At 38.1% G+C, this 17,760-nt stretch overlaps 1 protein-coding gene across 1 annotated transcript in view; it reads right to left on the bottom strand.

Moving 5' to 3' along the window:
* The window catches only part of DNAH11 (dynein, axonemal, heavy chain 11), a 481,900-nt gene that overhangs the window by 349,492 nt on the left and 114,648 nt on the right, over positions 1-17,760 (bottom strand). Inside the window, exons 29-30 of the mRNA XM_006880385.1 lie at positions 12,654-12,803; positions 7,730-7,963 (exon numbers count right to left, since the gene is read on the bottom strand). Coding sequence (XP_006880447.1) covers positions 7,730-7,963; positions 12,654-12,803 — 384 coding nt within the window. The remainder of the gene's footprint in view (positions 1-7,729; positions 7,964-12,653; positions 12,804-17,760) is intronic.

The following is a 17,760-nucleotide window of genomic DNA, read 5'->3' as shown; positions in this document are numbered from 1 at the left end:
TGCAACAATGAATGAATGGAAACCCAAAATCTCTGTAAATGTTTATGAAAATTAATAAAATATAATTATAGGGGGGAAAAAAAGAGTCTAAGGGTGTTCCAATTTTGAAGCACACAGTCTTCATGAACCCAACCACGGCTTTAATATTACTCAAATGGCAGCTTCTCTAATATGTGTATTAGTACCACTCGCAAAACTGAAACACTGTATTAAAGGCATCAGTTTGGTCTGTGTCAAACAATTGGCATTCATATTACAAGTGCTTTGTAATTAACCAGATGTATATTTTTTCATAAACCATGCCTTGCTTTATTCCTTAACCAACATGAGGAGAAAAAAAAGCCAAACCCACAACATTATATAACTCTTGAACAAAAATATGCCACAGTGACGAAGATTTGAACAATTTTACTTACAAGAATAAAAAAACAAAAACAAAAAGCAAACCCACCTATCATCCAATGCAGAGGAGGGAACAGATATTTCTGCTACACTGAAAAGTTGCTTGTATTATTGTGAATGCACCAAAGGAAATTGCTCATCTTACACCTATGATGCTGATGGTAGATTTGAATCACTTGCCTTTGGGTTGGGAGCTTAACTCCTTACCCATTAGGCCACCAGAGCTCTATCTTCCAAAAACCTTCAAAATGGTATAATCTTAGGTTTAACAATTCTGTATCAGGGACTTTATGATGAGAAACAATGCAAAAATGTAGATGTTTACAAGGATATTTTACTAACAATAGCTCAAAACAACAAAAAAAAAAAAAACCCAACCCCAAACCAAACAACAAAAAACCTAAACCATCAACACTAAATAATATGACATTAAAAACAGATGATCTTGCAACAAAACTGAAGGATAATTATTAATGTAGAGGAAATTTGATTAAAATAAAACATACCCACATGCAAAGGAAGGAGAAGCCAGAAAAGAAAGTTTTCTAAATGGGGGAGTATGTGCCATGAAGACAGAGTAGCAGAACAGGGTCAACAGGCAAAAATGTAGGTAGGATATGGGTTAGTGGAGACACAAACATCTGAAAGCTTGGTTTAAATTATGACACAGGAAGAGAGCATTTCTGTACTGGCCTTGCTCAACTCCTGAAAAAGGCAGGGAGTTTTACAACAACATAAAATGGATTCTCAAAGTGCTACATAGCTCAATAAAGGATCCTAGAAAAACTCTCTCCAGCAGCGCACAGACACTATATGAAAGCAAGAAACAAGTTGGAGCTGAGGGCAAGGGGGAAATCCCCTAAAAATATCAAAATCACCAGCCAAAGGTAAAGTTTTGACCTTTTGTTCACTGGGCACCGTGAGTCATAGACAATCCCTGGCTCAACTGCACCTAACACCACCACAATGTGAAGCTGCAGCTTTCAAACCAAGCCTGTCAAAGCAATCTGAGCTCTTATGTAAATGGTAACATTATAGCACTCTGACTTCACACATTCTGTAGAGTACTGGGAAAAAACAAGGCCTAATAAATGTAACCCATACAAACCTGTGCAAAAACACAGGACATATAGAATTCCTACAGAAAAGACAATCCTGCTAAAAGAAAAATAAAAGCCTCACTTCAAGACAAATTGAATATACGAGCATATAAAAAGCACACCAAATTTAAAGATAATTCATCCCCAAAGAGCTCGTGAAACAATCTAAAACCTGAAGAAACCAAAAATGAGACCTTTTGAACTAATTGAGAAGATGAAAGCCTAGAAACAATCCAAAAGAAAGACAATCATAAAATGAACGTTTAAAAGAATTTTAGGAAATTGAGAAATTCAATCCATGTGGTTGATATGCACATAGAAGGATCTATAAATAAAGATTATTGATGTTTGCAACTCCTTTTGAAATGTATCATAAATATAAAATGGAATGATGGATAATGGATAGACATTTCACAAGAAAGTAAAACAGAATGCTTCTAGAATTGAGGTAGTAGGCATCTGCATCACTCTATAATTCTTCCAACTTTTCTTGTAGGTTTGAATATTTTTATAACTAATTGTTGTGGGGAAGCCTCTCTGGATGAATTATGTATTACATTAGACATCATTGTCTTTAGAAAAACACTGATTTATTTTTTCGGAAAAACCTCAATAAATCTCTCACACTGCTGCTGAGTAAGTTCTGACTCACAGTGACCCCCCACCCACCCACCGTCAATGGTTTGTAAGGCAGTAAATCTTTATGGAAAGAGACTGCCAATCCTTCTCCCCAGGAGACACTGGTAGATATGAACCATCAGCCTTAAAGCTTGATATGTTACACACCATCAAGGTTTCTTTTGTACCTAAATTTTGTCAAGTATTTCTAAGTACTATTTCACCTATACTTGCTATGCATGGGAAAGCTGGACAATGACTAAGGATAACTGAAGGAAAATTAATGCCTTTGAGCTATGGTGCTGGAGAAGAGTACTGGATATACAATAGACTGCTAGGCTAGAAGACACAAATTTAACTAACGAAAGTACATGAGTTCCATGATACATCTTCAAGGATATGAACATGTATGGCTAAGCACAACTGATAACAGTGCATCTAAATTCCAAAATCAATCTCCACAATAGTCTACGTGTTTCCTACTGTCAAAGGGGCCCTTTAGAGTAGTGAGAGAAGACCTTCACCCTGAAACCTACAGCATCCCTTTTCAGCAGGAAGTAGCTAAGAGAACATGCCATCCCCTTTTCCTTATGAATCAGGGTGAAATCTCTCTCAGGGAGGAGTGACAGGGAATGGCAAAGGACACACTGACAAAGGAGGTTAATCAGAACTAGCTTTGACTAGAACTGTGGCAATGGGACAATTAAAACAGACTTTCAAGGGGGGAAAAAAAAGAGGAACGAAGCGGGGGATGAGGGTAGAGAAAATAGTGCAACAATGAATGAATGGAAAGCCAAAATCTCTGTAAATGTTCATTAAAATTAATAAAATTTAATAAAAAGAAGAAAATAAAAACCAATACACTGCTAGGAGAACAAATAAATTCATCCGAGAGAGGGTGAGACCAGGCTGCTCCTTGGAGGCAAGGATTCTGAAGCTTTAACTGACATACTATGGACATGTTGCAAGTAGGGACCAGTCCTTGGAGAGGGATGTCATGCTTGTGAGGGTGGTGGGACAGTGCAGGAGAGGAAGACTCTCAATAAGATGGATTGATTCAGTGACTAGAATAATGGGGGTAGCTTTATCAGAGACAATGAGAATAACACATGATAGAGCAGGGTTTAGGGCTGTTGAACACAGGGTCACTATGAGTTGCTGGAGATTTGACAGCACATAACAACAACAACAACAACAACAACAACATTAAATAATTAGTCCTGACAATACTATGGTGCACATGCTTTCTCATTATTCTCATTTTACAAATATTGAAACTGAGACACAGAGTTGGTAAGTTATTTGCTCAAAGTCTCACAGCTAATAAATAGTGAGTTGAGCCAGTGGCCTAGTCCATAGGGAGCTGCACTATTAATTCACAGGTGGCCCCTCTCTGGTGTATCGAATCCATTAGTGGCTCTTTGGAAGAAAGACAGATAATCTCCTCACCTGTGACTTACAGTCTCCTGAAGATCTGCTCAAGGGTCAACTATGAATCATGTCAGATGTGATAGAATAAGAGAGATAAAAACCTGATCTCGAAAGCCTCTATAAGGGGGGAAAAGTTAATGAACTGAGAAGACAAAGTAGGACAAAAGATACGAGTTGACAATTCACATGAAGTAGATGTTAAGAGACATGGAGAATACAATGAAAATGTTACACACACATACACATTCTAGATGAAAAAAATTGAGCAAATAGGCATCTGGGAGAAAAGGAATAAGAAGTTTTCTACACTTGATCTTAGCCAAAAGGCTGAGAAGCGATAGGAGTAAGAAGTTTTCTAAATTGAAGACAGACATATAACTAAATACTGACGAAATTCACTGACTCTTTACTTAAATTAAATTTACACTTACATTATAAAATATAAACACCTGTTTAAAAGTCAACAGCTAAAAGTCAATATAATTATACATTAGAGAATAATGTATCAAACATTACATAATAAGCAAAATAAAGGCTACAGGATAATAGAGTGACAGCTTCAAACTTGTCAGAAAATAACTCAATTTAGAATCTAATATTTCTTAAACTATTAAGAAAGTAAAAAAGGCAAGGAACCAAGATATTTCTTATGTATACACTATCATGGCACAGACTGATAAAAAAAATTAAGAAATAACAAACTCGGTTAAAAAGCAAGGTCACTGGTAAATCTACATAAAATTTAAGACCAATTACCAGTGGAGGATTTAAAATTAGCTAGTGGTGTGTCAAAGGGAAGGTGGAGCTCAAAAAAATGATTCTAAAGTACTTGATGAAGAGACGTAATAAACAGTACCATTCATCAGAATGTCAGTACCTTAAGAGCAGAAATTTCATGTCTGGAAACATGCAACCTTGAAGAGTGCTGAAAAGAAGTTAGAACACCAGAGGGAACCCAAAGTAGAGAGAGAAGGGGGGAAAACTCTAGAATATGCAATTAAAGGAATATTATTTGGTCATGGTTTGGTATAGATTTTTATATGTACTTATGACAAGAAAATATACAGATTATGTATTTGAATGGAAATACATGATAGCAAAGTAAAACGTATAGAAAGAAATTTGATTTCTTAATATCCATATACACATGTGCTGGCCTAGCGGTAACAAGTTGGGCTGGAATCCCAAAGGCACACAGTTCAAATCCACCAATTGTTCTGCAAAATAAATATGGGTAATCGCCGGTAAAATTGAAACCGTCTCTGAAAATTTGCTGTGGGGTCAGCTGTGGGGCAGTTCTGAGTCAAAGGTACAAAAAAAAATGTATGCATACATCCACATAAATACCTATGCTTGCACATGATATGGAACACATGCATACTTAAATATACATATATAAATGTAGGTATCTAGTGGCCTAGAAGTAAAGAGTTGTGCTGCCAACCCAAAGACACATGGCTCGAATCCATCAGCTGCTTCATGGAAGAAAGATGAATAATCTTCTTTCTTGGAATTTACAGCCTCTGGAAACCTGCTGAAAATCTGCTGGAGGGTCAGCTATGAGTGTTGGTTCCAACTCAATGGCAAATAGTAATATAAGATATATTCTATATAACATAAGATACATTATATACAGGGGCATTTGGTGGCAAAGTCCATATCAAGATGCAACGCTAACTCAAAGGCTGCTCATCGCTAGCAATCTGAAGCCCCCAGCAGCTCTACTGTAGACAGATGGCAAATATTCTCTTGTTATGACTGATGAGAACTATCGGTTGAAACTGAGTTGAAAGCATAAGTTTTGAAGTTTTCTCTTATATTAAGAATTGAATATACAAATTTTTCTAAGAAATAATTTTCCTTTTTCTTTACCCACCTGCATTTTCTTCTTCTTCAGTTTTACTAATCAATAGTTAATTATGAAATCACAGAAATTAAATTAAGAAAATTACTACATAAGAAGTAGCCATAAAAAAGTAACTTCTGGTTTAAGCAATGTGGTATTCTCAAAATAATAAAAATTATTAGAAACAGACAAAGGAAAGCTGAGTGAAGAGAGAAAAAGGAGAGTAAAATAAGTAGAAATGTTTATTGGGAGATTCAAGTTTGAGTTCATATGTACTGTCAATTGGAACTGGCTCATAGGTGACTCGCTGGCAGATTTTCCAAGGCAGTAAATGACACGGATGGAGAGAGTCCATCTTTCTCCCACAAAGCAGCTGGTGGATTTGAACTATGTGCCTTTGAGTTGGCAGAACAACTCCTTAACTCTAAGTCAGAATTTCCAACTTTAAGTAAAAGCTGACAATAACTGTTTTAAAAGGATATTATTTTATTATAATTTAAGTATTTTAAAACATTCTTCTAAACATATTCTTTCTAAATTCATTAAATACAATCATGCAAATATAACCAAAGCACAAATACTAACAAGTTAACTAACCAAAAAGCTGTTTTTCATAAAGAAAGTATAATTAATTGAAATGTAGTAGGTTATTTTATTATTTATAAAACAGAATGTAACGAATGAGTCTCCTCCTCATCCAGGTGGTCATAACTAGAATTCCAGAAATGGGGTCCTATGAAGAATCCATTCAGTCACTTCTTCAGATTATTACTGTAAGTCCACCTTAAATGGAAAGCAATACCCTATTCTCCCCAGTGATGTAAAGCTGAGGGTATCTTTTTCTCCAGTAGAAATGTATAAAAGTATCTTTAATTAGCACAAATTCTCATTGATCATAATCTACAGTTCTCAATGAGCAAAATGAAAATAAATAACCAACGTAGTTTAAAGCCTAAAACTTCTGAATGTATTAAACAAGCAGCCTTTGTTATTTGGATCAGTTTGGTTGTTGAGGGCCTGAGTAAAAAGTGATGATGGGGCACAGGGGGAGCCATGGGGAACAGTGGGAAGTAGGTTGTCTTCACAGTGCAGGGCGACGGCGCTGGCCCTTCTTGTGTCACTGATAAATCGTGTGACATTGGGATAATCACATGATATCTCTGGATTCAAATTGTATCCACTGAAAACAAGGATAGGAAAAGTCATATTTAAAGTCCTTTCCAAAACTAATACTCTGAATCTATAAACCAGAAAAAAAGTCCTACCTTTGTGCGGTTCCACAGGTAAGAGCATACCTGACATAGTGCTGTTATTGGCTCCGACTCATTGTGACCCTACAGACAAGCAGAATGAAACAACGTCCAGTCCTGCAGCATCTTCTCAATGGTCACTGTGCTTAAGCCCATTGTTCCAGTCACTAGGCCAATGGTTGTCAAGACTTAACTGAGATTTGAAATAGACTATTTTTCAAAGTTGTTCAAGTGTGATTTATAATTAACTGGCAACTCAAATACTATCAAATATTTGCTTCTCTTGAGCAGTCCTTTGTCTTTTTTCTAAATCATGTGACTACAGAAAATTCACACATATTTTCTAATAAGTGCATCAGCAAAGATGGAGATTCTTATACAGAAGAACACAAGTAGTCACAGCACACAGGCATGAGTGAAATTCTAGAGCCCAGGTGATAATGGGATGAAGAGGAAATGTTCCTTTTGTGACTGAGATATATCACTCAGCATAATGTCTGTTGTAGAATGAGGCTGACATCAGAGTGGGGGTAAAACTGAGAAAAACTGGATAAATTATGTTCACTGCACTGAAGCCAATGAGGGAGAGAATAGTTTAAAAGTAATATATTTTAGGGCATTATGATTATCGTAAGAGTCTGGAATGAGGGTGGCAGAGTGGAATAATACTCGGTGGGGGTGTGCGGGGGGATTGTGTACCAGTGAAGGAGTTCTTCTTTTGCTTTTCAAGGAGAGGACTGAACTGGCGGGGGCGGGGGAACGGCGGGGGGAGAAAAGTGCAACAATGAATGAATGGAAATCCAAAATCTCTGTAGATGTTCATTGAAATTAGTTATAAAAAAAAAAAAAAAAAGAGGAAATTTTAAAAACAATGTAGAAAACTAGAATAGTGATTACTCCAAGAAAGACTACAAAGAGTTGACCAATTGATGGCCCAGATCTTCCTGTATAGAGCCAAGAACAATAGTTCATAAATGATGAATGAATGAATGATCAAATAAACGGACAGATGGACAGATAAATGAATGGAGCTTACCTTTTCAAGTCCTTTCAAGTATCAAAATCACAACTCTATAAAATACCTGTTTTTTATGGAAATCCTTGAGGGCAGTTTCATAGCCTTCTTCCAGTCTACTGAAGGCGATTCCTACATCTGTCGTCCACCATATCTGTGAGCTAGTCAGTGCAACTTGGGCTGGAAAATCAAAAATCCACAGTTCCCTAGGCTTCTCCTCGTAGGCGACTATGGCGTCTGTGATAGAATGCCGCACGGTTTGCTGCATGGTCTGTTCAAGCTGTAGAAGCCAGGTTTCCACCTTTTGAAGCAAATGGAAATGTTATGACATGGGCTTAACTCTGGAAGCAAGAGAGATCATCTTCCCTGCTGCTCTTAGGTCATGCAAAGAACGAGGTTACAGAGGAATTTATTTCGCACCCATGTGGAAGGAGCTCTGGTGGTGCAATGGTTAAGTGTTGACTGTTAACTGAAAGAGTGGTGATCTGAACTCAGCCAGTATTTCCCCAGTACAAAGGCTATAAAGATGACAGTGGAGAAAATTCAATGGGGTAGCTGTCTTCTGTCACATGGGGGTCACTATGAGTTGGAACCCACTCAATGACATCTAACAGCTAAATTAGAAGAGAGGTACTTGAAAGGAGAAGCCAAGCTCTTGATATCTTAAGTCTTCTTGTACATGAACCTATTTTTATACTGCACATCTTAACTTATCTTACCAGGTGGCCAATGACTTTTCACATTTTAAATAAAGAGGTACTACTGCTCACCCCTTCAGATTTGAAGACAAGAGGAGAAGAGGACCTAAACCAAGATTTCTTCTGGTAGCAATGTTTCAAAAACCCAAACATAAGAGCCACATATAGAGGTATGAGAAATATTCAAGAGTTCTGGAGATAATGGACAATTAATTTAAAAAACAATACATAGATCTGTTGGTAAAAGTTAAATCAACCAAAACATCTTCTCTAAAATCTTCATCTTTCTTAATGGGAAGACAAAATGTTTTCCGCACATATCTTAATTATCTTCCCTACTGGTTCTCATCTTTTCACTTGTCAGAGATTAGACAGCAGGAGAGTACAAGAGATAGGACAACTGCTGACTTGTAAAAATTAATCTTCTTTTAAAAAATTCATTTCAAGTCTATTTTGCTCCTACAAATAAATTTCAGCCAGGGTTCTATTTTATTCAATTACACTTGGTTTCATTTACCATAGAGGTGTATAGCTGTTTCTGTGGACTTTACAAAACTGATATACATGCAAGTAACAATTTGGAAATAATTGACCACAGTATTACAAAAACATACCCTTAGCCTTAGACTAAGGGTAAGAGCAGAGCACTGCTTGAGGGTGTGTCTTTAAAATCCTGTAGGGCCCTCGGGCCAAATTGATTAATCTTAGAAGAATATTTTTTTAAAAGACACAGCAATCATTTGTCTATCTGCTGTACTGAACAACTGAGGGCTACTGTGATGCTTAACACTATCCCATAGTCTTGTCAAATACCATAATGGTCACCCATTATGTACAGTGTTTGGATGAGCTTCCAGATTGATTCGTGCTGGGAAGAAGGAGTGGCATCCACTTCCTAAACTAGGTGCCTCTGGAAACTCTCCAAACTCTCTTATAATTGTACAGAAATTATGTTAATCATAGAACAGAGTTCACGTCTTTTGTTCAATAACACAACAACAATATAGAAACATGACTATAATAAATCAATACCAACCACATGAGAGGTTGAAGGCACTAGAACTTATTTCTTTCCCTGACCCTGTGAAGACAGCAGCTATGTCCCTAGAACCTCTTCTCTGGACAACAGGGAAGGGAGAGTATGTAGTTAATGAGCTGACAACCTTCTGCCCCAAAGAAAAAGAAAGTGCTGCCCTGGCAACAGTCCCAACATCTCTTAATAAGAGCCTCCTCCAGACTTCAGAGCTGTGCTTTGCTGACAAGTTTGAGTCCAGGTTCCCTGATCTAATCACCGGCACTGTGCAGGTCTGTTTCAGCCACTCAGACAACTCTTTCACTGACACCAGGCTACCTCACTAAATCAGTTCTCATTCAAGCATCTCCCATGTTCTCAATTTGGCCACTTGTCTTTAAGAACTTTGGAGTCTGCTTGGGAAGACTAAACACACATGTCAAAGCACTTTCAGGTAACTATGCCAACAAGCTCAGCTTAATCCACTGTGCAGTGAATATAGCTCTGAGGTGTTGGATCTCCCTGCTCTGTCATTCAATGTCTTTTGCCCGGCTCTCTATAAATTGTTGCTGTTGTGTGTCATCAACCTGGAACCGACTCATAGCTGACTCTCCAGAGAGTTTTCAGAGACAGTAAATTGCACAAGAAGAAACTGACATCCTTTTCCCACAGAGCTACTGGTAGATCCAAACCGTGGGCTTTTGGGATTACAGTGCAGTTCCTTACCACTAAGCCATCCACCCCCTTTTATCACCAGTTTTGTATCTATCTATCTGCTCAACTAGACAAACAGTTCCTTAAAGGCAGGAGTTGTGTCTTACTCATTTCTAAATCCCCAAAAGTACAACTCAGTATTTGGTGCATAGCAGGTATTCAATAAACATTTGATGAATAAAATAGTGTAAACTAGGAGGGAAGCAATCATAAAAGTAGAGAAAAAGGGAAGAAAGCATCTTTTATTTTTTTTATTTTTCTGAAAGCATCTTTTTTAAATAAAACAAAGATACTGAGTTGGTGAGTGAGGTATATACTCAAGTCCTGAGCATAAATTGATTAGACAGAATAAATCCGGGCACTATAAAAACTTTCAAAATCAAAGGTTCCTTCTGGCGACAAACACACCCGTCAACGAGTCTCTCCTCTCTGGGCACCATGCCAGTCAGCCAGCAATCTGCTGGGGAGAGAGCAGACAGTAACACACTTTTGTCAAGATACTTTATGGTAACTTTTTCTAATCCTTGTAATAATATCCTAAAAAGCCCAAGAGATCAAAAAATGTATTTTAATCAAAGTATTCCACCATCTGCTTCCTCTTCATTTGGCAGGCTTTTTCTAGTACAATATTAAAACCCAGAGAGAGGAGTTAAGATAACCACAGCATAAAGACTGCAACTGCATCTTTGGAAGGTATATTGTAAAAAATCAAAACAAAACAAAAACCCTATCCCAACCTAAATGGTTCTATAATGGAAGCTACTGCCTCAGTTACTCTGTGAATTCAACCAAATTATACGCATCATCATCTCTAGATATGCATATGGCTTTGTGTATCATCGAGTCAGAACCAGGTTAGAGCTAACCCTCTAGTAGGTTTTCAGAGGCACTTAACAGTGGAGATTGCCCATCTTCCTCCCACGGAGCAGCTGGTAGACGTGAACTGTGTGCCTTTGAGTTGGTAGCATAACTCCTTACCCACGAAGCTGCCAGAGCCATATATACATATATTGTTGTTGCTGTTATGTGGTGTCGAATCAACTTTGACACATAGAGACCCTACAAACAGTATCCTTACCCAGAGCCAACCTCACTGTCTTTGATACACCTACTCCAATGGTCATCATCACTATGTCAATTCCACCTCATCTAGTATCTTCCTCTCTTGCACTGACCCTCTACCTTTCCAACCATTATGTCTTTCTCCAAGAACCCCTCTCTAGGACAGATCCAATTGTTCTCTTGGCAGTCTGCAGTATGTTCAATAACCGTCTTCAGCACCACAACTCAAAGACACTGATTCTTCTTCTGTTATCCCCAGTCATCATCCAGCTCTCAATTAAGATCATGGCCTGGATCAGGTGCACCTTAGTCTCTAGATTGACATCATTTCCCTTCAGGACTCTGGAGAGGTCCCTGACAGCAGACATTCCTAAACTAACTTGTCTTTTGATTGCCTAATTACTGATGCCAAGAATGTTGATTGGGGATCCAAGCAAGAAGACTACACACACACATATATGTATATATGCATAGGATGTAATTCCTCTAATATGTTTGTGTGTATGTGTGTAATGCAGTTCCTCTAAATTATTTTATATATACATATCTCCTAACACTCTTAATAAACCACTCTTGTGGATAACTATCAAGAACTGAGATCTTTAGGAACCTCTGGTGGCCTAGTGGCAAGAAGCTGCACTGCAATCCCAGAGGTACACAGTTCAAATCCACCAGATGCTCTGCTGGAGAAGGAGGGGCAATCTTCTCCTGTACCAGTTAGATCTGATTTGACAGTACAAACACACACACACAAATAAAATAAAATTTTTTTAAAAAAGAATTCAGATCTTTGTTTCTGAGAAAAGAGAATATGCTAACTTAACTGTGCGTCATGTTGTTAAAGTATGACATCAGTTTGGTAGACTCAATCAACTTTACTTACGAGCAGCCACTTGTAACATTCATCCCAGAATATTGACCCACAATGCCTGTTTAAAGCACACTGCATGGTGAGCTCTGGTGGCCTAGTGGCAAGATGCTGCACTGCAATCCCAGAGGTGTGCGGTTCAAATCCACCAGATGCTTTGCTGGAAAAGGAGGAACAATCTCCTCCTGTACCAGTCAAATCTGATTTGATGGTACACACACACACACACAAATAATTAAAAAAAATAAAGCACACTGCATTGCTAGGTTCTGCTTTGCTCTAACCTTTCTCTGTAGTTTTTTTTCTGAGAGAGGTAACACAGAATATGCTAAGTAACTCCATCACTGAGTTGCACTTGTTACTAATTCTGGAGTCCACTCAATCTGTGACAGTGTAAGCTAGTCTAGTGAACAATCTGTTTAGTTCATCTTTCAGCATCTCTGTGTCCCAGATGGGTGCCAAAGGCAAATGACCGGAAATTAGGAAGCATGGTAGAGTTGTTCTCTGTCATCCTGAGTACAGCTAAACAGGAATCTTCGAGCACAAAACAGCCAGAGCCTGATTTGACATGAGTTGACTTTTCAAAATACCCTGAAAATATTTCTCAAGACTAGAAAGCTTAAAGATGAAACCTTACATGGCCTATGCATTCACACTCGGATTGGAACGGGACATATTCCTTTTCCTTGCTGTGCATTCCAACTGCTCTGTGCGCAGAAACATGCTGGTTGTCTTCAAACTGCAGATCTGTGAGGCTGTCGAAGAGCTTGGCAAGGTGGCGTGTTACCTAAGGCACAATAATTAGAAAAGATGAGGGAATTTCTAACTGTTGTCTGACAATCTAGAAGTGATGCTATACATGACTTTACAGAACTTAATTTATAGAACAGCACAGTTTTCTCTCAAAATAAGTAACTTTCAAAGTTACAGAGTACAAAATATTTTTGCATCAGAAGTGGTCAGGAGGTCTGGTCCCAACGTCCCTTCCTAGGTGGTAAATGGTTACCATACAAAACTACCTATTTTCTGCTTGCTGACTGGAGTCTTGTCATAATATTGTCAATCAGCATCCTGCTGGGAATTTGTTAGTACAGACTTAATTCAAATTTCCATAATCAATCTGAAATTCACTACCATCACATTGCTTCTTTATCCTGGTAAACTTCCACCAGGCTTTGAGGCTGTAAGGCTTACAGGGAGGAGATTGCCCTTCCTTTTTCCCACAGAGAAGTTGGTGAGTTCAAACTACTTTTTGGCTAGTAGCCCACCACTTACCATACTATGACAGCAGGTTTCTTTATACAATCAAATCTAAACTCCACAGCTGTCAGATCAATTGCAATTCATAACTCTGTTGTGTTGGGCTTCTAATCTTTTGGATGAAGAGGCTGTAAATCTTTTCTGGAGGAGATTGCTTATCTTTTTCCTGTGAAGCTCCTAATGCATTCAAACTGCCAACTTTTGGGTTAGTCTAGCATGTAACCCACTATGCCTCTAAAGCTCCTTAAGCTACACAAATAACTGTTAAGGATCCACATCTCACACCATACACAAAAACCAACTCAAGGTGGATCAGAGACCTGGCAGTCAAGCCCCAAACCATAAAGTTCATTAGGAACAGACTGGTGTCAAGCTTTGATAGCCTAGTCTATGTTATAAAGAGGCCGACAAATATAGCCAGAAATGCACAATCTGTAGAGGATAAAATTGATGAATGGGACCTTCAAAAGATTAAATCCCTATGAGCATCAAAAACATTCTTCAACAGAGTGAAAAGAAAACCTGCTTACTGGGGTTAAAAAAAACAACAACTGACAATACCATTTCAGACAAGGATGTCATATCAAAAGTTCATAGAATCTTATATTGCCTCAAAAACAAGATGACTGATAACATAACGAGAAAATAGGCAAAAAACAGAATTTTCACAGAGGAAGATACTCAGATGGCCAAGAGACACATGAAGAAATGCTCAAAATCACTGGCAATAAAAGAGATGCAAATCAAAACCACAATTAGATACCATCTCACTCCAGTATCAGTGACAAAGTTTAACAGGAGAGCAAGTAATAAATGTTGGGAAGATAGGAATTCTTAAACACTGTTGGTGGCCTTGTAAAATGGTACCACCACTCTGGAAGGCAGTTTGATGCTTCCTCAGAAAGCTAAACATAGAAATTCCATATGACCTAGCTATTCCACTGCTTGGAATATACCCCAAGAAAATGAGAATTGATGCTCAAACGGACACTTGTACACCAATGTTTATAGGAGTGATATTCACCATCACAAGAACATGGAAGCAGCCTGGATGCTCAACCACAATGGAATGGTACATCCACATGATGGAATACTACACAGTATACAGAAACAATGATTATTTTTCTTTAGGCGACAATTCACTGTAATGCTTAGAAAGGATAGTTTGGAATTAGAAAGTTTGTGTAAAATTGTAATGTTTCAAGTGCATACAGTTTTCTATTTTTCCTTTTCCTTTTTTGGTTGCTTGTCCCATTCCCTCTCCCCACGCCTCCTGGATCCCCCATGCTTTTTTAAATTTTTTTTTTTGCTTGACTTTTTAAAATTTTCTTTTATACTGTTTTATTTACAAAGTTTGTATATATTGTTTTTCACACCAGACCTTTCCCATTTCCCTCACCCCGACCTCCTTCCAAACATTAAATTGTAAGATCCTCTGATTATCACCCCCGTATTCTCATCCCTCTGATTCTCTCCCTTCCCCCTTTGGATCCTCATACTCATTCTACAATAATGGTTCTGCAATGGTCTACAATATTTGTTCTTATAGGACCGAGTTGGTTCACTTAGCATAATGCTCTCCAGTCCCTCCCAACTTAGACAGTAATTTACAAAATCATTGCTTCTGCATTGTGGCGTAGTATTCTATCAGGTAAATGTACTATCATTTCTCAATCCATTCTATTCCATTTTGGCTGGAAATCTGGGCTATTTCCATGTTCTTTCAATAATGAATAATGCTGCTAAATTTTGTCACTGCTACTGGAACAAAATATTATCTCATTGTGGTTTTGATTTACATCTCCCTTATTGCCAGTGATTTTGAGCATTTCTTCATGGCCATCTGAGTATCTTCCTCTCTGAAAATTATTTCCATGTCTTTTGCCCATTTTGTAATTGTGTGTCTTCCTCTCTGAAAATTATTTCCATGTCTTTTGCCCATTTTGTAATTGTGTGATCAGTCTTTTTCCTTTTGGAGGCTCTGTAGGATTCTGTAAACTTTTGATATGAGAGCCTTGTCTGAAACGAAATAGGAGCAATGATTTTGTAAATCACTACCTAACTTTCGAGAGACTGGAGAGCATTATGCTAAGTGAAGTAACACAGTCCCATAAGGACAAATGCTGTATAAGAACATAATTGTAGAAGGAGCATGAGGATCCAAGGGGGGAGGGGAGTGAGCATAGAGGAGAGGATGGGTGGGGGAGGGGGCAGGGTGGAGCTAATCTTTGGGTAGCACAATTTGATGGGTGGGGGGGAGAGGTGGGTAAACAAAAGGGGAAAGATTGGCAGTGGTGGAAAACCATCTATACAAACTTTGTAAGTAAACCAGTATACAATAAAAATGTTATTACTTTTTAAAAAAAGCTTTGTTAAAATATCTGAAACACAAATGCAATTCATTTGTATTCTTAACTCTTTTACCGAGACTGATATTATAGTGCACTTGCTTTGACACGAGATGAACCCCACAGCCACCCTGTCACTTAAGCAAAGAGAATAGAATTTCCCAGTTTTCATTGGTAAGGAAGTTGACATGAAATTATTGTGGGACTTCCTCAGGTTGACATGATTGAAACTAAATGACAGATTTTGAATCCACAATCCCAGGCCACAAATATAAAATTTAAATTGTTCTGCCATTGTCATTGCCTACATCCTAAGTATTGGATTTATCAAAGGAACTCTTCAGTATAAACAACATGCATAACTGTACTCAAATTCTAGATAACTTGAAAAGTTAAACAACTAAAACTGTAATACAAAAAGACAGCATTTGCTTTGCTACAGGTGGGTTTGGAGAATGAAGTCAGTTGGCCTCCAAAGAGAACACTGGAATTACCTACACTAATCTACTCAGCCACGTCAGCCCAGACCAGAATACACTTCCCCACCAAAATACATCTCCCCACCTAGGAAGTTTGCCCCAAGTTTTGAACCTGAAGAAAGTCAAAGAACACTTACCTCTAAAGGGTGACTTCATCCAAAGAGAAGAAGGAAGGGAACATCTCTGCCAGCCTAAGTTACAGAACTCTCTTGGGTAAACAGAGTCATGGGCACAGCATGGCCCAGAGAGAGTGACTAGAGTGGTAGGAAGTATCCCCTTTTTACCAAATGAAGTAAAAAACCAATGGTCAACAATTAGTAGACTCTCACTCACAGCAACACTATGTGTTTAAGAGTATATGTGTCCTGTAGGATTTTCAACAGGTGATTTTCAGTAGCAAATCACAAGGCCTTTTTTATCTTCTTACCATGGAGTAAATTAAAGGTGCTGACAGCCATAAAGATAGTCTGAAGGTGCACACCAGCTATTCATCCTATTTTCAGCAGAGTAGCTCTTTCTCTGTTAGTAAGTTTCTCTTCAAATGCCCGATAACTGGACTTTAAATGAAAAGGACAGCAGCTTTGAAAGTTAATTTCTAGGGAACGTAATCCAGTGGCAGAAACAATAGTAATCTGCCTCAATTGTTTGCATGGCAAGGCAATGCCAACAAGGGTACAGAATTCCTTTAGGGTGAGTAAATCCTAAAAGCTTTTCACTTTCTGCTATATTTGCAGTTTTTGTGTTAAAGACAATGACAACAAGGACGGCTCTGTACTTGAAATAGATGAGATCTGGAGGCTCTTGCTTACTTTAAACCTAGAATAGTAGCCGAATGATTGCTGCTTGGCTTATCATATTCTCCTCCATCCAAGGCAAGAAAGTGTCTTCAGTAACCTAATTACTCAGTGTCGCAGCTGAAGGGGCCAGGGAGTGCACAGATGTAGAATGGCTTCTTCTGTATAACAGGTCTAGATAATATTCAGATGAAAAGCTGCAGTATGAATGAGACTTGAGCCATCACACACCCTTACACATAATGACTTTGGTGAAATATAGTTTCAGAAGAACTTCTGGTTCTGCAGTCAGTCAGTACCCAGGAGAGGCAAACTTCCTGGTTTATAATTCTCCCACCATTTAGACGATACACACTTAAAATCAGATGTTCTCACAGGCGGTCTTGTATTTAAAACTTCTGAAATGGATCTATTTTTTTTTATTTATTTTAATGAAAGTTTACAGAGACTTTGGATTTCCATTAATTCACAGTTGCACTTTTCCCCCTGCCCACCCCTCCCCTCAATTAGCTTTTCTTTTTGAAGAGTAAAAGAAAAAATTCTTTCAGTTATTTAATCTCTCCCCGCCTCCAAGTCCACTCCATTATGCTACCTTCATTCTGGACTCCTGTCATAACAATAATATCTAATCATATATCCCTTTTAGACAGTTCTCTCCCTCATCTGTTTCAATGCAGTATACATTATTTATCCCATCTTTCTCAGTCTCCTCCCAACCTCCATGTCAGCCCTCTTTTATAACAGTGGCATTATGCCGTATTTGTCTTTTTGTGGCTGAGATATTTCACTCAGCATAATGTCCTCCAGGGTCACCCATTTTGTGAAATATTTCATGAGTTCCTTGTTTTTCAATGCAGTATAGT

Source organism: Elephantulus edwardii, unplaced genomic scaffold (genome assembly GCF_000299155.1).
Source record: "Elephantulus edwardii isolate Elephantulus edwardi_28Jun2011 unplaced genomic scaffold, EleEdw1.0 scaffold00007, whole genome shotgun sequence".
NCBI lineage: Eukaryota > Metazoa > Chordata > Mammalia > Macroscelidea > Macroscelididae > Elephantulus > Elephantulus edwardii.
This window is presented reverse-complemented; position numbering and strand designations above follow the sequence as displayed.